Genomic DNA, 21130 nt, shown 5'->3' on the forward strand with positions numbered 1-21130 from the left:
TCTGGCAGTGGCACAGACTGTTGGATTTTGTTTGTAGTGCATGGCTCTGGTGGTGCTGATCCTGGCTTGGATGCTGGGGCGGGGGCCATGCCAGTGCCACGGCACATCTCACGGTACCCACTGAGGTATGTGGTCCCTCCATCCCTGTCCCCTGAGCACTCACTCAGGGACAGGTCCTTCACTGGGAACTAAGGAAAGGGTAGAAAAAGCACAGATGAATGACAGCCGTTCTTGGAGTATGAGGATGAGGTCCTAGAGACTTGTGACAAAGGGGGACAGCACCCTCCTCTGAGCCCCTTCTTTTTTATATTACAGCTCATTTTGGGAGACTTCAGGCCAAGAACCCAAGATGACACTTCTAGAAGCCTCTGCTTCCTTGTCCATAAAAGAAAGAATGGAGTGTGCGTGGCACCTGTCTCCAGCTGTACGGATGCTTAGCAAGGGCCCCTCACGAAACAGATGCAGCTGCTGTGGCGATTCCTCATGGCTGTTCTGTAGAGACTGTGCATTACCACCCAAGACAGACTGGGGTCTTACGGGCTTTGCTTACCTGTGCTATCTCTGGAAACCTCGGCCTTGTTTGCAGGCTGAACTCTAGGCTCCTCCGTAGGGACCTTGCTGTCCTGGGGTGCAGCTTCCTTTCTGAAAACCGAAAAGCGCAATACTCAAGTGGCTGCCACAGAGAAAGGCCCCCTACTGCGTTCACAGGCAGGACAGGAGTGAGGAGCCCAGAGGCTGGGTGTGGTGAATTCTATCAGTAGAACAGAGAGCTCTCCACAACCTCTGCTGGAAGGAGTGGCTGTCTGTCCTTTAGACTGAGTAACTATTCTAGGATGCATCACAGACCCCCACGTGCAAAGCTGGTGCCCATGCATTCCTGGGACGCAGGCTCAGCCAGGTTACTGCCAAAAATGCTTTCTTGGTTTGTTGAGGGTGTTGTGGATCTAAGGAATCAGGCAAGGTTAACCTTGGGGATCAAATCTCTAGGCTTCTTGGCAGGACTGATCCCCACCCCAAGCCAGAGAAGACAGTATCAGGTTAGAGAGAAAGAACATGCATAATGAGAGGTAGGTAGCATTCTGTACAGAGGAAGTGGGCAGGATGAAAAAGGAGTCCCATGGAGCATAGGGGCTGCGGATATTTGAAAGGCTTTTTACCTTGATGAGGGTTGGGGTCAGGTGATGAGTCACACTTGCAGCCTATCTAAGGAGTCTTTATGTTCTGAATCCATGCGTCTCTAAATTTTGTACCAGTGATGAGGGACACTGGGGGTTAAGAGCTAGTGTGTTAACAAGCTGCATGTTGCCAGAGTACCCAAGAACCTATTTCATCTGCAAGTGTTAGCTTTTAAGATCTATCTGTCTATCTGTCTGTCTGTCTGTCTGTCTGCTAATGTGCATGTGTATTTGGTATGGGAGTTTATGTGCACTGCATGTTTCAGGAGCCCACGGAGGCCAGAAGAGGGCACTGGGTCCCCTGGAAACGGAGTTATAGGCTGTTCTGAACCACCATATGCATGCTGGAAACTGAACCCAGGTCCTCTGCAAACGCAGTAAGTACTCATAACTACAGATCATTTTCTCCTGACATTCCTTTCCAAGGAGATCCCAATGGCTGAGGACATAGCTCATTGGTACAGCACTTAGTCCTGGGGTCAGTCCCCAGCACCATAAAACACGTGTTGGGAGCATGACTAATTCTCCTGGAGGAGGAAGAAATGCCATATAATCATCACCAGCGAGGGCACCCTAAGTAAGCCTGCATGTTGGGGTGTGCAAGCTTAGGGAGGACTGAGGTAACCACCGAACACGAGAGGAGATTGTTCTGTGCTCCCGTGCCTCAGCCCCCTACCGCAGTGGGGCATCAACCCCACGCCTGGGGATACTCCACATATAACGGGGTGAATCACATGGCTCATGATAACAAATGTCACGAGGCTCCTGGCTCTGCCCCACAGGCCAGGCACTCACTGCAGGTAGCTGGGCCGCTCAGGCATCCACGAGGCGGACGGCAGGTGCACCCGTTCCCGATCATCCTGCATCTGCAGCCGGATGGGTCGTCTGAGTCCCCAGGCGATGTTGAGGAGGCCTTCGATGATCAGTGCCCCTTCTTCCTGTGGGGCCAACACAGGTCGGCTGCTTCGAAAACAGTGGCTGCCCCAAAGGTTGCTGTCCTTCCTCCCCGTGACCCCGCAGAAACAGGATGCTTGTCCCTTCCCTCCCCCAGATACACTTATTCCCTCAGGGAAGAGCAAGCAACGTGTACACGCTCCGGTGCGTGAGGGAGGACCTGCAGGAGGAAGAATGAGGTGGTGTTTCCGCTGCTAAGCCCAGGCCTGGCCAAAGGTAGAGCTGAAGCCAGCACGGAGCTGCTGAGTCAGGCGTTCCCCTAGGACCCTGTAAGTGTCTGGCAGGCACGTCCACACTGCTGGGAGGAAGCACGGCCTGGCCCCTCACGCTGGGTCAGGCTCCTTGGCTCAAACTGCCTGGGAAAGAGAATCCCACAGGCACCAGGTTCTACTGGACATGGTGCCCTCTGTGTGCCCTGCCTTGTCCTTCTCTCCACACATCCAGACAATGGTAGCACCAGCTGGTTCAGTTCACCCCCAGTTACGCGACTGATGATGGGGGCTGGTTTGCTTAACAGTTCTGGAATGTTCCCGTGACCCACTGCCAGTATTTCTGCAACCGTTTTTCTGCTGAGCCCCCAACCTGCTTTGGGGTCTGCAAATGAATCAACTGCTCCCCAACCCTACGTCACAGTATTCCACTGCACAGGCACCCCATCTGACTCTGCTTCAAACCCTTTACTTAGGTCTTTGGTTCTTTGTCCCTGACATGTTTTCAGCCTCTGTCTCCATGGGGGCCGTTCCAGGCTCTCTGCACCTTTATGACCGCTCCGTGAGAAACGGTACTACTGTCAGAGACCTACCTGAAGCCCCCGACACTCCTGCAGAGAGCTCAGCATCACTCTATCATGGCTATACCACCCAGGATCTTATTGATTTACTTATATGTTTTGGGCTAAGAACATTTAATATGAGTTCCCCACACACCCCTCTTCTTCCCCAGCCCTTTTCTCTCATTCTCTCTTCTCTCTGGGTATTTATTCAGTGATGTTCTGCATCTAGTCATCGCTTAAACTGCAACTAACCCCTTCCCATACCTATTCGAAACACGGTTCCCATCTTGGATTGTGAGGTCAACACGGTAGGCCTGATAACTATGATTCATGATGACTAACGTGCACTCTGAAGAAGCCTATCAACACAAGGATGCTGGGGATGATGAGGGTCCCCGATTAAGGGTTCAGTCCGGATCCCTAACCCAGGGAACCTGAGCCCTCGGTGAGGGCTGGGATTAGTTTTCTGCTACAGAGGGCCTACCAGAGTAATTCTGAAGCACAGTGTTGTAAAGGGCATGAGCAGCCTGAGAAGCTCACATACTCAACAAACGCTTATGCACGGTACAAAGGACTGAATTAGGCTCTGTGCTGCCCCGTGGATCTCTAAGATTCGCTCAGCTTGAAGAACTATGAACTCTCACCCATTTGGCAATGATCCCCACTTCTCTTTCTCCCCTACCATTCTTGATAGCCATCGCTCTTCTTTCTGCTTCTGTGAGTTTGGTTTGTTTTGGATTCCACACCCCACTTAAGCGAAAACATGCAGTTCCCCCACCCCTCCCCACCCCCACCACAAAGCCTGCCTCTATCTCATTGTCATGGAAAGTCCCCATGAGAACAGCAATGCCAGGAAAACTTCTTCACGCCTCAGCCTCGTGGGCCTCAAGGTTGGTGAGCGTTCACCTCATTGCCCACAGGGAGAACAATCTAAGGCTATGGAAAACACACGTGGCTTTCTGATATGGTCTTGCAGTGTTTGCCTTGACGGTCAGGCAAAGGCTGGAGAGATGGCTCGGCAGTCAGGGCTACTTGCTGCGCTTGCAGAGAACCCAGCATCTGCATGTTGGCTCACAATCATCTGTAACTCCAGTTCCAGGGATTTAATTCCCTCTTCTGACCCTTATAGGCAATGAGGGCATGTGGTACACTGGGAGGGGAAAACAGTCACACACACACGGAATAAAATAAATACATATTAAAGAATGCTCTCAAAATCAGGCAAATAAGAAAGCAATGATTAAAAACAAGCTCGGACTCGAAAGGCAACTCCCATAAAGAAAAGGCTGGCATGGACCTACAGTTTAAAATGTCTCTGGGAAGAGGAAGAGAAGCTCTTAGCATCCCTTGAAAATCTCAACACACAGCTCATTGTGGAGACCCACCACCCTCTCTCTAATCCTACCAGAGGCTCACGGCAGGGGGAGATGAAGAAGCCAAGGCTTCAATGAGTGGTTCACAAATGAGTGTTAGAAGAAGCATTTTGGGGGGTCATGGGAAAATGCACTGGGCCCATAGCTGATGGGGATGGGATCTGGTGAGGAGGTGTCTCTAACAGCAGGTCTAGCCTAGGCAAAGGAAGAGGCAAGACAGCAACAGGATGGCAGCCTGAAGACTGCTCATGAGTGCAGTGAAAGCTAGGTGATGCCTTAGACAGGAAGACACCGTGAAGACTCCATGATGGGAGAGAGAAATCAGTCAGGATCTGTGTGAGAAGCCACCCCAAGGGGAGAAGATCAGGGTTGGAACTGGACAGTGAGAGGGGCGGGACAAGGCTTGGCCTTCAGAGATCCTAGGCAGTAGAAGGAGGCAAGAGAGACACAATGGGACTAGGAATGTTGGGGAAGGAGGTACCATGAGTGGTGCAGAGACTGAAGCAGAACTGTCATTTCTGGGCTGAAGGGCTAGCTGTGTTGGGATAGCCTACCCCAGTAGGACTAACAACCCCAACACACCCATTTACTGTGGTTTCATAATTCTGCTCGCCATGTTCTCATCCAACTGTCTCTGTGCCCTTGTGCCTGTGTGTATGTGTGCATATGTGTATGTGTGTGTGCATGTATGTGTTTCACAAGAGGTGGAGCCTAGCCTGCAGTGGTCTTTGATCAAATCAAAAGAAAGCTGAAGCCATGGCAGGGTTCACAGGATACAGTACACAGCTGGGGACCTGCGTCTGCTCGCCCGGTGGAACAGCCAACCAAGAGAGGCCTGAACTCACCCCTCAGGCAGGCATTCTGGGCAGGTAACTCCTTCCTCTTTAGGTGAGCCTCCCAACTAATCAGCCCGTCGCTAAACAATTCTAAGAGCCAGAGAAACAGACACAGTCCTAAGGGCGTAAGTTAGGAATTGCCACCTGACTTAAACATCGTTTAGTGTCTCCAGAGTCCCATGCCTTTACCTATACCATTACAGCATCAATACCATGTGTGGACGTGGCACCAGCAGCTCTCCTTGCCTCAGGAGTCTAGGGGTCTGTCCGGCCCTCACACATCAGACCTGAGCAGTACCACACCCTCTGTAATCCCCCTTCCGCTCCCAAGGGCAGGTGAGCAGAGGCTCTGAGGCCCGACGAAGGTACTGCTGGTTCCTTCCCAGGGTCACCCTCCTTGTCTCCAGCTGTGGCTGTGTGGGTGTCACCCCTGGAGCCCCCTGGTTCCTCACAGCCACCGTCTCTAGCCTGAGCATGGCAGCTGGCAGAAGACACATTGCGGCTCCTGCCCGAGCCCGCAGCACCCTGCCACTGCTTTGGTATCCTCTGCCCCCCACCTCACCTGGGCCATGCACACAGGTTCCGCCTGGTCCCTGAGCGTGTCCAGCGCATCATGATCACAGACAGGGCCTTTGCATGTACCGCCCCGTTGTTTTCAGATCTCTGCACCGATGCCACCCTTAGAGAAGACGTTCCTGACAGACGCCCCACCCACACTGGAGGCCTATGACCCTGCTCCATCACCCTTCTGTACTTTTCCTCGCAGCCATCATGACTGCTGAGTCACCACACCTGCCCACAGATGACTCCTTCTCACTGGGAAGCAAGCTCCAAGGGGGATGATCTGTCCACACTGTTAGCTATGCGTGAACAGCCACTGGCATAAACCTGGCAGGCAATGAGTAGACAAATTTCCCCTTGAAAGCGTCCCATCTGAGATGTGATGAGAGAGAGCGGGCCAGACCCCCAGGCAGTCCTGCTGCTTGTGTCAGGGGGCGTCCCTCGATTCGAAGCAGGCCCAGGGAGATGCCGGGCTAGAGAGCCCTGCAAGGCTCGTGTGTTATCAAGGTCACAGTGCAGGAGGCCTGGGACTCAGCAGAAATTAGTGCAAGGCCAGCACGTCACAGAATAACAGGCGCCGGAGTGATACACGGTAAACAATGCTGTGTTACACCAGACAGGGGTGCCTGTGAGAGTCCCATGGTGTTCCCAAGCTCTCCCAGCACCCCCTAAGCTGCCTTCCATCTTTCCCTGTAGTGAAGCTGTCTAAGTCAAGGCACTAAGTGTCTAAGTGGCTGCCCCAGACCTCACCCCACCGTGTAAACATTTCCCAACCTCCTACAGGCACACACACAGACTGCAGGCCGCCGGCAGCTGGGCCAAGCCCCGCCCTCCACGCTGTTTTCCTCTGAGAACCTTCCTAAGAGCTGCTATTTTGAGCTTTTCCTGACAGTGATTGATGACTGGAGGGACCCTTTAAAAGCAGGAGGCAGTCCTGGGTTTGTCAGACAGCGCGGGGGAAGAAACCGGAGCAACGCCAGCCAGCCAGCCAGCCAGCCATCCTGACTGTCCTCGAGAGCTAGAGACCCGGCTGTGACTGCCGCCTCTGGGTGCTTCTTTACGATTAGACGATTAGACTTTCTTTACTCCTCTAGACTCCCGTCTGCTGAGCTACAGGTAAGAGGAACAAACTGTCCTCTGCTTTGAAGCTTTTCAAACACAAGGCCTAGTTTATCTCTGGAGGCATTTCTCACCCCGTGTTTTTACAGCCTGGCTACCGGGGTGCCTCCGATGGCTGTGGCAATGAGGTGTATATTCAAAGCTTCTGTGTTTACGCAGAGCTATGATTCCAGGCATTTCCCATAATATCCCCAGCCAGTAGGCCGATTATAACCCTGTTTTTCAGATGGGTGATTAGCGATTTGGAGAGGTGACATAGTGAAAGCTCTCTAGCATCAAGTGGCAGAGATGGATTTAAAACCTGGGTGTCCTCTGACCCCTACATCAGCACCCTCGGTTTTCTTACCTGTTTGTTTTAAAACATTTTATTTATTTTACTTTATTTGTATGAATATTTTTACCTACACAAATATACGAGTACTACATGCATGCCAGTCAGATTCCCCACCACTGGATTTACACGTGGCTTAAGCCACCATGTGTGTGCTAAGAATTGAACGCAGGTTCTCTGCAAGAGCAAGTATACTGAACTGCTGAGCCATCTCTCCAGACCCAGGGACCTGGGTATTCTTAAACTACACTAACGATGAAGTCTTAGTTAGATGTGGGTTTTGATGCCAGCAGGAAGGAAGGGCCGGGGGATGAGCCCTGGTCTCAGAGCTGCAGGTTCCTTATTGCTTTCTGGGTACCCGAGCCCTGTGTAGCTTCTACAATGAGGGGGAGGAAGGAAGAGGGTGTCAAGATGACATGGTAGCCCCTCACCACTTGTTTTCTGTTGCCCAAGAGGTCATTTTTGCTTTGTTAGCAGGCAATGAGGTCCCGGCTTCTGCTGCCCGTGCCCCACTTGCCAACGATTCGGGAAACTGCGGAGGAGTTATCACATGGGGCACCTGGACAGGAGCCCCCAAGCTCTCCCAGCCTGGAAGACTATGTTAGGTCTATCTGTCAGCTGGCACAGCCCGCCTCAGTGCTGGACAAAGTCACAGCCCGGAGCCGACCCAACAGACCCTACCGGCCAGCCTGGACTAGAGAGAAGAGACCCCAGGCTGAGTCCCTCGGAGATAGCTCCCCTCGCTTCAGCAGCCTCCAGCCCACACTGCCATCTCCTGGCACTGACAACCCCCTAGACTGGCTCTTCGGGAAGTCCCAGGAACAGCAGACAGAGAGAAGAGACCTACCCAATGGGACCGGCCCTTCTGATCACTGGGGTGTGCACAGACTGATGGACAAGGACAGGAGGGGGCCTTGTGAGGCCAGGGTACCCGAGCGCTCTCTGGGAAGAAAATCAGGGCACAGACGCCAGACCTCCAACCCGAAAAGCTGGACTTGCAGAAGACCCTGCCAGGCCTTACCCACCGTCCCCAGCTCTCGCCCCAGCAGCCTCCTCAGCTCTCTGTGTTTGCACCTGCCAGTGATCCATGAACTCTAACCCCTCCCCCAGCAAAAGATCATAAAGAATATGGCGCATCCTCGTGGCCTCCCCACCTTCTCTCTCCTGTGGTGGACACTTCCTGGCAGGTGTGCAGGGACTGGGCAATTCCTCCTCAGACCCATCCTCGAAAGAGTGATGGCAGCCTAGCTCCCATGATGCAACTTGACTGGTACTGTCTATTTGTGACTGGCTGGCTGGTGACCTTAAAGGAGTGACTCAGTGTCTATTTCTTGTTTTTTTTTTTTTTTTTTTTTTTAATCATGGCTAAAATGAGTGTGAGCGGAGTGACCGCCTCCCAGATTGCTCTAATGAGGAAATGTGGGCTGTAATCTGGGTGGTTGCAGCAGTCTCTTGTGAAACCAAGGACGAAGGGCCAACGGAGGGGGTCTTGGCTCCCTAAAGCAGTGGTTCCTACCCTTCCTAATGCGGCGACCCTTTACTGCAGTTCCTCCTGTTGTGTGATCCCCAGCCATAAAATTTTTTTTCATTGCTACTTTATAACTGTGTTTTCCAGTGATCTTAGGTGACCCTTGTGAAAGGGTCATTCAAGGCCCGAAAGGAGTCACGTTATTTCCTGAGGCCCAACAAAATGAATGAGGTCTCGGTAGACGTACCTCTGTTTTCACAGGGACTGTGACCAAGCAACCCGGGGAACCTGCTGTCTTGGCTCCAGTGTCCAGATCTCACTGTGGTGCCAAGAGTTCCAGTTCTCAGCACCAAAACAGCACGCAGCACACAGCACACAGGCTGCCATATACCTGCATCTGGCCTGGTCTCTATCTGTCCTTGCATGTACCCACCATCCTCACCTGGGCCCTGTTACAGGAAGGGGCTCCAGCAGGAAGCTGTCCAACCTTGACCTAGCTCAGTCTGGGTGTCCTAAGGCTTTGCAAATCAGGTCAGCACTGAGTCCCCACAGCCCAGAGAATGCCAGCTCCTGGAGACATCTTCCAAGCTGGAGGGTAGAGATGGGGAGTCGGTGATGAGAGGGTTTCCTTTCTCAGAGGGCAGGTATGGTCTCGGAGAGTGGAAAAGAATCAGGACTCAAGACCCAGTGCCTTCTCTTTTGTATGGGCTGGAGCCAGTTGACTGTATTCTGATGGGAGAGTCCAGGAGAGAAGAGAGACAGAACTGCGGTTGCATTGGGGTTTGCTCGGTGCACCGCCAAACTGTTCTTTTCCTTCTGTGGGTTTGTTTGTGTGTGCGTGTGTGTGCGCGGTGTGTGTGCTGGTGTGTGGCTTCAATCACTTCGGTATCCTCTCTTCTCTGAGGCTGAATGTAAACCACACACCCAAGAGACAATGTCTCGGATAAGCGATTTGTTCAGTTCTCTTTTTTTGTTAAATGCAGGACAACAACATAGTCCTTCATCCCTAACAGGCTTGCGAAAGCTGGATGAATGGATGTGGACAGAGATGCAGTCTGCATCTTTCACAGCTTCCTGCGTCTCCCCAGTAGCCCCAAACTGGCCTTCCATAACGCAATCGTTAGGTAAAATGTCCCCATGTGTGCTAGGAAGCCTGACCTAGTGCAGAGTGAGTACCTGGCCGGAGACTAGACGGGCGAGACCGGCTTCACCCATTCTCTCTCTGTCCCCTTCTGCAAAGCATGATGAAGAACGTCCCAAGTGCTCAAAGTCATGCTGCTGTGCAGGCAGTCAGGGACTCGCTCAGGCAGTCCCTGCCGTGGAAGATGCTAACTGGCAACTTGAGAAGGTGCTGTGCCTCCACCTCACCCCACTTCACCCCCTGCCCCGCCACACAGGTTGAGTCCAGGAAAGATCTGGGGAGGGCAGTGCTCCCACGTTGCTGAAATGCAACAGTCTTGTACACATTTTGCAGCTCCCAGGGAATAGATGTGCAGAAGGCCACCTACTCACTCCAGTGTTCAGTGATCTTCCAGGCCCAAGAGAGGGGGTGCGGTCCAATCCTTTTAGGGAAGGAGTACAAGGAAGTACAAGGAAGACGTACAAGCGTACAAGGAGATGCTGTTTGAGTAACTCAGACACTGTCGATCCGGAACAGAATAGAACTAGATGCAGTGCGGTGTGTGGCCACCAGGGGAAGACTGTGGACCAGGTTTAGCATCAATGCGGGCTGGGAAAACCTGATCCGACAGCTGGGCGGGGTTAGTGAGTCTCTGCTCACGCTGATAGGTTCGTGTAATCAGCATTTCCAGAAAGAAAATGGCCACTTCGAAAGGTACTGATTGTCTTAGCAGTTACACCGTTCCTGGTGACAGAAGCAAAAGTATCCCAAAGGCAAGTTTTACAGTAAAGGGGGCTGGCACGCCATCCTTGGGGAGTGAAATCGCTCCCGCTAGCTCTTGGTAATTGGGATAAAGGTCACTCTTTCCTTGTTGTTCCATGGAGTGGCCCCACCCAACAGGTGCACCTCATCTCTCTACAGGCATCCCACGTGACAGTGAGAAAGTTTGTCCCTCTCCCCCACCCCACACCCAGACTGTAGTGGCTACCAGCGAGGCTTAGGACAACCAGGAGGGTCTCTCCCAGCCCCACCCCCCAAGTGGTGAGAGTTTCAGCAACCTGAAGGAACCTTATAGCCCGGGGATCAAGAATAATAAACTGCCCAGTGTCCTAGGCCTCTTCAGGCCTCCCACACATTCTAGACCGTTAAGCCAGCAATGGCATTGCTCTCCTTAACACCCAGCCTCTGGGAGCAACGCCAGCCTGCTTCCTGCTTCGCTCACTCCAAAGTCCTGTGAACGGAACAGGCCCTTCCAGGAAGGAGCAGGGGAGGCTCAAGATATCCCGGAAGTAAACAAGCTGCACATCTGGGAAACTCAAGATTCCCCAGGGCCTTCCCCAGGGCAATCAATCCACTTAGTAAACAGCTGCTGGGGGAGGAGATTCCCAGCCAGCCAGCTGCGGAAAGGTAAGTTTCCCTACCTATACTTTGTACAGAGTTTCTAAGGGTGCAGCTTTCATGTCACCCACGGTGGGGTGGCGCTGTTGTGACAGCTGCTTTTGAGCCACTTGTGCTCCTCTAGGGCACTCCTCACTCATCTATCTCCCATTAGAATCTCCCAGGCTCACTATGCTGGCCTTTGGCGAAGTCGTTACTTTAGTCTGTGAGGGGCTCAGTTTCCAGCAGACGCCTGCCTCTTCGAGTTTCTGCTGGCCCCTCTCAGACACTGAGAGGTGGAGCAGACCCAGCAACCATGGAAATATCCCAAATAGAACCTTACGCTACGAGCCTTCCCCTCAGACTGCAAAATGTATGGGATTACAGACAACTGGGATACAAAGCCACAACTGAAGTACTGTTGTGAGGTGATGGATGGTGGAAGTCCAGGGCCGGCTTGATGGGTGCCCTCATGTAGATCCCAGCCTGGACCCTTCTAGACACTCCTTTAAGAAAAAAATCAGTCTGTACGAGGGCCACATTCCCACATTGCGGCCTTGGGTGGCTTCTGACGGGCGGTTGTCACTTTTGATTAGGACCCAACTTCCCATCTGCCCCTTGTCACATGAGCTTGTACCCCAAGATCAGGTGACGGTGCCAGAGTGAAAGCGCCCCTGTGAGAGGGTCCAGGACGAGAGGCTGAACTGGTGAGGTGGAAATGAGCAGGTAAAACGGGTGTGGCATACATGAAATGAGTGTCAGGGATGCTTCGTTCTCAGCACCGGGTCAGCAGGAGCTGCTGGTACACTGTTGTGTGTGAGGTGAGAGAAGAGCATACAGTGACCAAGCTCCCTTCATCCCCCCCCCAACATGATGGGCAGAGGGAAGAAGGGGCTAGGCAGCCCCCAAGACTCGACGCCCATAAGCATAGCTACACATAGGTACAGGCGATGTCCTCGCTAGGGAGCCTCACAGCCTCAGCTCCACCCTGCCTGCTGGTCCCCTGGGTCCCAGCTAGGAAGGCTGACAACAGACAACCTGGCACACGTGGAGCATGAAGGGGCCAGGCCGCGTAACTGCCCTGGGAATGACAGAGCCGAAGCATGACCCTGCAAGCCAAGAGCATCGTAGGCCTCACCTCACGGTGTCGTAGCTGGAAGCTCCGGCCCTCATGGTAGCAGTTGTAGGTTTTGAGCAGGCTTAAGAGTTCTGACCTAAAAAGACACAGACACACATGTCCACTTGGGGCCTCGAACACGGTACCGCTGACCTCACGTTCTTCGTCCGTAAAATAAATACAGTAGCGCACAATTTTGGGGCGGGCAACCACATCTAATAAACCATGCCCTTGGACCTTCCAGCAGCTTCTGAATCTGGGCCCTCGTATGGACTGGAGGAAGAAAGCAGTCAAAGCGAAGGCGCTGAGAAGTAGGCAGAATTCCCAGGCAGGTTCCCACCCCGCAGGCGGCACCTACGCTACGTATGTTTACATGTTCACTATTGCCACGATAGTCCTAACAGACTCCCTGTGCTCACCTCTGACCTGTAGCCTCCGAAGACCTCGCTGGTTTGGATTACTAGCCGCTGTGGGGCCACGAGGGAGGTGGGGGCCACCTGCTCCCTGTCTTGACTGTCCAGGGGTGCAATCCTGGGATGAGGGTGACAGCGCCCAAGCAGGCCGCTAATCCCAAACACTTTGTCCCAGCACACTGGGAAGCCATAGTGCCCGAGGGAATGGGACGGTCAGGGTGAGGAAAATCAGCACAGCACTGCAGGCTGGGGGGGGGGGTGGCCTCTGGGGTGTGAAATACACAGGTGATTTTTCAACCTCCCAGAAGGCTGACGGGGGAGAGGGGGGAAAGGCAGGTAAAACTAGCAAGGCCTCACTTCCGAACTGAGGGGTCAGGATGCTTGCCCGGCAACGTGGAATCAGAGTTTGTTAACTAGCGTGTGCTCTGCCTCCCTGGCCAGGGTCTCCTGATGGACCCCAGGGAGAGAACAGCCTGGGGCTCAGGCAGGTGTGTCCTGTGTATGGAGATGAGGGGAGCCAGCAGGGACAGCCGTGTGCAACTTAGTGACAGCAGCAAGCAAGGGTTCCACGTTGCATTTGTCCCGTGTCCACAGAGATGGACAGGCTGGACACAGACTTATTGGGAAATACACAGGTATGTGAAGTTAATCGTGTCCAATTTTAGAAAGGATTTGTACTCAGGACTCAAAATGCAAAATAAAATGGGGAGGGGAACCTTAAAAAAATAAAAATATGGGCCTCAGGCTGGCAAGATGGCTCATCAGGTAAAGGTTCTTACTGCCAAGTCTGGTGATGTCAGTTTGATCCTTGAGACCCACGTGGTGGAAGAGTGATTCCCAAAAGTTGTCTTTTGACCTCCACAGAGTTGCTGTGGCAGACACCTCCCTCCCCAGACACACACACACACACACACACACACACACACACACACACACGTATAATAAAAAGATGTTTTTCTTTGGTTCAGAGAAAATATTCCAAGTAGTTTTTTTTTTATGCGATACAGTAAATAAAAATAAGCAAAGTTAAAATACATCTGTAAGGTACACCTTTTTTTCCCCATGAAAACGCACTACCAGAATTTTAAATGGTTTTATACAATAGTGTCCATATAATTCTAGTCTTCAAACAAATTAAAGACTGTCACTGTAGAGCCCTGTGGGCACCCCACTTCTTGTTCAAACCATATCCTGAAGAATACTTTAATCTCCGCAGAAGGGCAGTCCTCCGACAAAAGGGCCCACCGCTGTCCCCAGGGCACGGAGCCACATCTGAGGAGCCCTAACACCCACATCCTGGCCTGCATGCAGGGTTAGGCCACCGGTGGCTGCCGAGCTCTCCCCGCCCCCGACAGTGCTACACTGCCCCCTCAAACTTACTTCAGAATAGACTTGCTGTCACTGATGGGCACATGGGAACTGGAGGAGCAGTCTTCCTTCATCTTCAGCTCCCGTCTTCACACCCAGAGGTCACCTGTCAGAAAGGTGACGGAGGGCGTTGTCTTAGTTAGAGTTTCTATGGCTCTGAGGAAACATCGTGACCAATGCAATGTGGGGGAGGAAAGGCCTTACTCGTTTCCTCACCAAAAGAAGTCAGGACAGGAACTCAAATAGGGCAAGGACCCGGGGGCAGACGCTGATGCAGAGGCCATGGAGGGGTGCTGCTTACTGGCTTGTTCGTCAGTCAAGGCTTGCTCAGCCCCCCCCCTTTTTTTTCCTCATAGCATCCCTGGGACCACCAGCCGAGAGAAGGCCCCACCACAACGGGCTGGGCCCGCCCCCACGAATCACTCATTAAAGAAAATGGCTTGCAGCTGGGTCCTATGGAGACATTTTTCTCAGTTAAGGTCCCCTCCTATTAGACAACTCTCATTTGTGTCAACTTGACCTAAAACTAGCCAGGACAGGTGTTAGTTCACGAGCCCACTAGCCCGCTCCTAGGTTGCTTAGCAACCTGACGTCATTACCTGCTGCCACCAGGTGTGTCTGAGCAGCGTGCACCAGATATAAAGGACCCAGCCCATCGCTGCATGCTCTCTCTGCCTTGGTTTCTCTCCCCCGTCTCTCTCTCTTCCTCCTCTCTGCCTGTCCCTCTGATTCTCTGTCAGTCTCCCTCCCCACCCTGTATTCTCCTCTCCTAAGCATTCCTGAAATCTCTGTCTTGCCTTTCCCATAAATAAACTTCACCGAACCACTACCTGTTGCGCCGTGTGTAATTTATATTATAGCAACGGGCGTGCTGACCGGGGAGCCAGGCGGAGCCCCATCCAGTGTTGTCCAGCACCGAAAGCCCTGGTATGAGAACCTTTATCCACTCTGGCGTCATATTTGCCCAAGTGCAGGGTGGTTTAAGTTGGGAGCATCAGGTCAAGGAACTAGCCCAACTATCCCTCTGGGGAAAGTTTTACACAATCTCCAAGACTCAGGATCAGTTCCTAAACATTTTAAGCCACATTCTCTTTTCTCCTGGGTGGACATTTTAGATGATGGCTTCTTCCTGGCCTTTCTAGAGTCTTCCTAAGATACCCTCGTCCTCTCCTTCCTTTCCCACTGAGCTGGGGCAGTGATCCCACGGGTTACTTTGGAGTCTACTCCCTTGGGCCAGCTCTGCCAGTGTGGATCCATCAGCACTTATTCCTTCCGGGCTGCAGGGCAGTCCTGTGAATCCTCTAGTCCTCACAATGACACCAGGAAGCACTAAAATCAATGTTCCCACCTTGTGAGTGAGAACACAGGACCGAGGTAAAGCCCCAAACCATCCAACGAACAACAATAGGGCACTCTTCAGACACAAGAGTCTGTGTGGGTGTCTGATTCTGCTCTCTTAACTTCTCCACTCTTTAATATGCTCTCCGTGAGTTCTTAACCTGAAAAGCCAGGTGGAGCTGTGTCCAGCCTCCGGGTACCGTGGCTGACTCACATTTGAAGCTCTCCCTGTCTCTTCTCCACTTGCAACCATAGACGCGTGAGGGCCTTCCGGCCTGCCCATATGCTTCCATGGAAGATAAAGTAGGAGAAGTTTTCTTTATCCTTCCGGCATCTTCTATTATAGCTACCCCCTCTCATGTATAGGTATGCTTTGAATTCCGGAGACTTGATTTGTAGTCCAGTGGATCATAAAGATCTAGAAGGTCTTTAAATGTAATCTCTTGCCAGAACAGCCATGTTCTAAATTTAAATCCTCTAAAACATGGTTACATTTTTGTTTGTTTGTTTGTTTGTTTGTTTGTTTCAGAGACATAATCTCACTCTGGAACTTAACCTGAACCTCAGTTTGCCATGATTTTCCTGGTTGGGATTACAGGAATGAGCCTGGCTTACATTTTGTGTTACTGCAGTATGTACAACTCTGAAAGAGCTAACTTTTGGGGGAGCTTATGAATCTTGTACGCACTTCTTAATCCCACAGCGTGCTGAGCTGTCCCTGGTACCAGAGATAAGTGGTGAGGCAGAAAGGCACAGACGCCCATCCCATCATCCCACCGTGCACCTGTGCTCCTGGGAGCATCCCTTGATCAAGCAGGGTTATAAAAATCGAAGAGGCCCCAGGTCAGAAGCTTTGCCCCACCCTGGCCAGGGTTGGCTCTGCTGCTGTGCCCCAGGGCAGCAGCTAAAGATTGGCAGAGAAGAAGACTTTCCTGGCGCCCAGCACCTCGAAAGCCACCTTAGAGGAAAGAGCTTCAAGAGCTCTGGGGCTGTGTACAGTGGGCAAAGCTGGGCTTCATGCAGGACACGGGCACACCCTGGATGACAATGCAGAGGAAATCAAGGGAAAACCCCATTGCCCATCATTTCCAGTAAGCTCTGTTCTTCCTATAATGAGCTTTCTCAAAACTGTGTTGTCCCATGTGTCCATGGAACCAGTGTTGACCCAGAAACCCCAAACACGGGCATTCCCCAGGACGGAACACTTCTGCTTAGCAGTGTTTGAGGAACTACCCCAACAAAGAGTACGTCCATACTTTCCACAAGTCAAGCAGGGCAACCCAGCCCTATTGTGAAACCCCTGTTGGCAGGCAGTGCTGCATCGCTATGGAGATCAAAGCCTGTCCTGCGAGGGGCCTGGCTTCTCTGCAGGCCACGGCTGGTCTCACTTTAGAGCGGGCAGAGCTGTATGGATGGCGTAGCTCTTAGGTTGCCATTAAGCCCCATGATCCATCCCATGCCCTTCCATTTCTCCTGACCAACAGTAATTCTCCTGCCTCTGTCATCAATGTCCATTCAGGGACAGTGTTCATCTTGTGGGTATCTGGCAAGGAGAGAGAAGGAGCACACTGTACTGGAAAGGGGGATGAAGAAATAGAGCTTGCATAGGTACTGAGGGTGTGCTGGGCTTCATCTTAAGGCCCAGCAAATAAGAAGGACCCTTAGGAAGGGTCATCAGCCAAGAAGCTGTAACTCTAGCCTATCTCTATTTTCTATAATGGGGTGGGGTAGGGACATTGGTCTCAAATTATTAGCTGGAAAATTCTAGAAACAAATAACTGGTAAGTTTTAAACTGAATGCCATTCCGAGGAGCAGGCTGAAATCCCCCCACTCGACTTCTCCCTGCCTAGGCGCGAAGCATCCCCGAGTCCTTCATGCACACTCTATGCATTCTGTGCCTGTTAGAGGCTACACCTCTGTCATCAGAAGACTGTCACGGTATCAGGGCTTGGGTGTAGGGAACCCCTGTTTTACTTGTTTGATTTAATAATGTACTGTCTAGTCAGACACACCAGGAAGTGAAAGCAACAAATTCTTCACCCATGAAGAAACAGCCATGTAGCAGGGAGTGGTGGCACACCGCTTTAATTGGGGAGGGAGAGGCCGTCAGATCCCTATGAGTTTGAGGTCAGTATGGTCTACAGAAGGAGTTCCAGAACAGCCAAGACTACACAGCAAAACAAACAAACAAAACAAAAATAAAAACAAGCAAACAAGAAATAGTGATGTAGAGGGCTGGGCATGGTGGCATACACCTTTAATCTCAGCACTCAGGAGGCAGGGGCAGGCAGATCTCTGTGCATTAGAGGCCAGCCTGGTCTACAGGAGTTTCAGAACAGCCAGGACTATGCAGAGAAACCCTGTATTAAAAAAAAAAAAAGAAGAAGAAGAAGAAGAAAAGAAAAGAAAAAGAAACAGTACTGTGTTATGTTGCTAGACTCCAGTAAAAATGAGTCTCCATCCATGAATATTCTGACAGAAAAAGAATCCATGTGAGGTTTTCTGTTTGTTTGTTTGTTTGTTTTGCCTTAAACTCTACAAGTTGTAAGCACAATCCAGTTACGTTTGTAACTAAGCTGAGAAGGCGTTCAGTCACAAGTTTAAATCCAGGAGAAAGAGATAAAGCGATCTGAGTTCAAGGCCAGCCTGATATAGAGTTTCAGATAAAGAAAAGCTTAGATCCAGGCATGGTGGTACATGCCTTTAATCCCAAACTATGAAGGTAAAGTTAGTTTGTAGAAGGAAACACCTGTGTTTGAAAGTGATGTCTAAGTGCCAGAAACAGTTGACAAATCAAAGAAAGACTTGACAGAATAGGATATGCCAACTCTCAGGAGAACAGAGAGGAAAGGAAAGACAGTGAGAGAGAGAGGAAGGGAGGGAGAAAGAAGAGACAGTTTTGTTTGTTTGTTTGTTTGTTTTACCGGAGACAGTAATAGAGAGACAGGTTGCAGAACTCAGGTGAAGACTGAATGAACCAGAGAATGAGAAGGAGCCAGGAGATGAGAGCAGATTGCTTGAGTTAGTTTGAGGCCAAACAAAGCAATTCAGAGGCTGAGAGAAAAGCCAGATTGAATAAATTAGTTGGGAGAGGAGTTTGTGCCAGAACAGCTGAGTTGAACCAGCCAGCCCAGTGCTCAGTAAGAATAAGAAATCGTGAACTTATTCAGCAGTATATCTCAGAGGCTGAAAACATTCTAGGCCATGGTTAGAATGTATGGAGGTGAGAAGCTTCCAGGACTAGGCGTAGGTTAGAAGAAGGAGGCAATAAGCCTCCCAGGCAACAATTGAATCAAGTGAATAAAAGTTCTTTTTATATCATGTCCCAGGGATTGAAGGGATGGCTGATTAAGGGTCAGTTGTTACAGAGCCCACAGGGGACTGGGGACACATTCCTCTTTCCAAAGTTCAGATCTTCCAGTTTCCTCATAGGAAACCAGAAGTCTGAGTTTTTATGAGTTTGAGTGCCCCCCATTTAAAGTTGGGTGCTTTGGACAGAAACACTTGCTGCCCCAGAATAATTATGTAAAATTATTATCAGTTTTTCCCAGCTCCCTGAACGTGGGGCTATGTTACCAATTCTGGCCTTTCTGCTACAAAAGGACACCTTCCAGATGGCGCATTAAAGGATAATTTCCTGAGGCCTACCCACAGTCAACCCAGGACGAGTACACACACGTGAAAATTAGGAGTGAGGCTTTACATCTGAGAGCCAATGTGCGGTATGTGTCTGGCCAAACCCGGACTACCTCACTTGATGTAGGATTTCCCAGTTCTACCCATTTTCATGAGAGTGCCTACATACATTGGTTTTCAGAGGCTATCCTGCGTGGTATCTTCCCCCTCTGATTTCTTCCTTGGACAATCTGCTACGCCTATTTAGAAAAACTACTGGCTGTTTATGACGACTTTTTATCCTATTACTCTTCTGAGAGTATTTATAGGTCCTGTGAGTTTTTGGAAAATCTTTAGGGTCTTTTAAGGACAGGATCATGTCATCTGCAAATGGGAATAAATTGACTTCTTCTTTTCTTTTCTAATTTGTGTCCTCTTTCTTTCTTTCTTTCTTTCTTTCTTTCTTTCTTTCTTTCTCTTGTTTAATTGTTCCCACTAAGACAGCAAGCACTATGTTTTGAGTAAGAGAGGAGAAAGCTGGTGCTTGTGAAGTGAAAGTCTCTGGTTTCTTTGAAGACTCAGTTGAGTCATGCGATGTTTGGCTGGAGGCTGGCTTGTGAGAGGGCATGTGATGTTTTGCTGTGAGCTGTCTTGTGCAAGGGGTGTGACTTTGGCCAGCTGGAAACATCCCTGGCCGGACTCTGAGAAGATGAGACACATAGAAGCCCACAGAGAGCGAGACATCCCTTTTGGATCAATGCCACTGTACTGATGATCTTCCTGCTTCAAAGCAATCCTTAGCAGAATGAGCCATGCTGAGGTATAAGAGCCCCTCACCTCATTATGTCACACATCTTAACAGAAACAGCAGAGCTGATGTCAGCTCCGCAGAATAAATACCCAGAAACAAAACACACAACTCTAGTCACCAAAATTTTGATGAAGGTGTCTATCAAAACCGTACATTGCCAAAAGGTAGCCTCCCTAGTAAATGTGCTGGGAGAAATAAATCTCACGTGTCGATGAATGAAACTAGACCTCAATGAGCCTGACAATTTGAAAGCTGCTGGAGAAAAACAGGTAAAACACCTCAAGGACTTCCTGAAAAGGATTCCCACAGTTTACAAAAGAATCCCAAAGACTGACAAGTCATGTTATGTGAAAAAGGAACAGTGAAGGAAACTAGAGAATGTGGGAAAATCTTTGCCAACCACACAGCAGACAGATATTGAGACTACATAAAGAACAACAACAACAACAACAAAAAACCCAAACCAAACCAACCAACCAACCAAACAAAAAAACCCAAAATTCGAATCATCCAATCAACAAATGGGCTAATGAACCAGAAAGACACTTAAAGTAAGAAACATATCCCCATGTGACTTAATGAGCTGGGGTGGGTGGGTGATTAAAAAAGAAAACAAATGACCTAGCTATGCCACACCTGTGTATGTGCCCAAAAGTCAACATACCCATGAGCTTTTTGTTGTTGTTACTAAAAAGAACCAGTTTCTGTCTATTGCCATGGACACAGTGGTGCATGCAATAGAATTTTATTCAGCTGTGAGAAAAAAGATAAATCAGGACATGTGCAAGAAAATGGATGGAGCTGGTGATGATGAGGTAAAGTAAACTAAGCCAGACTCAGAAGGACCGTTATCTCAGATTCTCTCACATATGGAACCTAGATTTAAAGTTGTGAACTCCAGTCCTCTGGAAGAGCAATACATACTCTTAACCACTTAGCCATATTTTCAGGCCCTATAAAATTCTTTTTTTTTTTTTTTTCTAAGAAAAAGGACCACTGCCTGTCTATTGCCATAGTTAGCTGGAAAGCCATGTGTTCTAAGGATGCCACCACTATGTGGTCACCTGGGTCCCTGAGTCATTCTGTGCATCAGGATCCTTGAGCCATCTACAGTGGATTTGCATTTGGGAAGAGAAGCAGTCTTTGTTGGGCAAGACACTGGTGTTCCAGGCATTTCTTAGTGCAGCGTTTTCCAGACTGACTAACACCGAAAAGTGTTCCATTAAAATAGCATACATTTAAATATATTTCAATTAGAAAATAGGTTCCAGCTCTCAGGGGGCAAAGGGCAATGGATTTCTATTAGTTAAATGCCACTGAAGTCCAGGCACCCAAGTACATAGTGAATAAGGGGGAGGGGGAGGAGGAGAAGAGAGAGGAG

General features: G+C 50.4%; 2 protein-coding genes across 3 annotated transcripts in view; one reads left to right on the plus strand and one right to left on the minus strand.

Moving 5' to 3' along the window:
- The window catches only part of Rassf4 (Ras association domain family member 4), a 35184-nt gene that overhangs the window by 8509 nt on the left and 5545 nt on the right, over positions 1 to 21130 (minus strand). The window contains exons 2-5 of the mRNA XM_021663246.2: positions 13997 to 14090; positions 12225 to 12300; positions 1971 to 2113; positions 551 to 642 (exon numbers count right to left, since the gene is read on the minus strand). Coding sequence (XP_021518921.1) covers positions 551 to 642; positions 1971 to 2113; positions 12225 to 12300; positions 13997 to 14058 — 373 coding nt within the window. The 5' untranslated portion in view covers positions 14059 to 14090. The remainder of the gene's footprint in view (positions 1 to 550; positions 643 to 1970; positions 2114 to 12224; positions 12301 to 13996; positions 14091 to 21130) is intronic.
- Depp1 (DEPP autophagy regulator 1) lies at positions 6555 to 8723 on the plus strand. 2 transcript variants are annotated; one of them, XM_021663248.2, is made up of 2 exons: positions 6555 to 6787; positions 7599 to 8723. In XM_021663248.2, exon 2 carries the CDS (start codon positions 7602 to 7604, stop codon positions 8217 to 8219), a length of 618 nt encoding a protein of 205 aa, XP_021518923.1. In that variant the 5' UTR covers positions 6555 to 6787; positions 7599 to 7601; the 3' UTR covers positions 8220 to 8723. The 2 variants fall into 2 exon arrangements, with proteins under 2 accessions (XP_021518923.1, XP_021518922.1); XM_021663247.2 differs by having other exon boundaries at positions 6557 to 6787; positions 7596 to 8723.

This window comes from Meriones unguiculatus, chromosome 5, assembly GCF_030254825.1.
Source record: "Meriones unguiculatus strain TT.TT164.6M chromosome 5, Bangor_MerUng_6.1, whole genome shotgun sequence".
NCBI lineage: Eukaryota > Metazoa > Chordata > Mammalia > Rodentia > Muridae > Meriones > Meriones unguiculatus.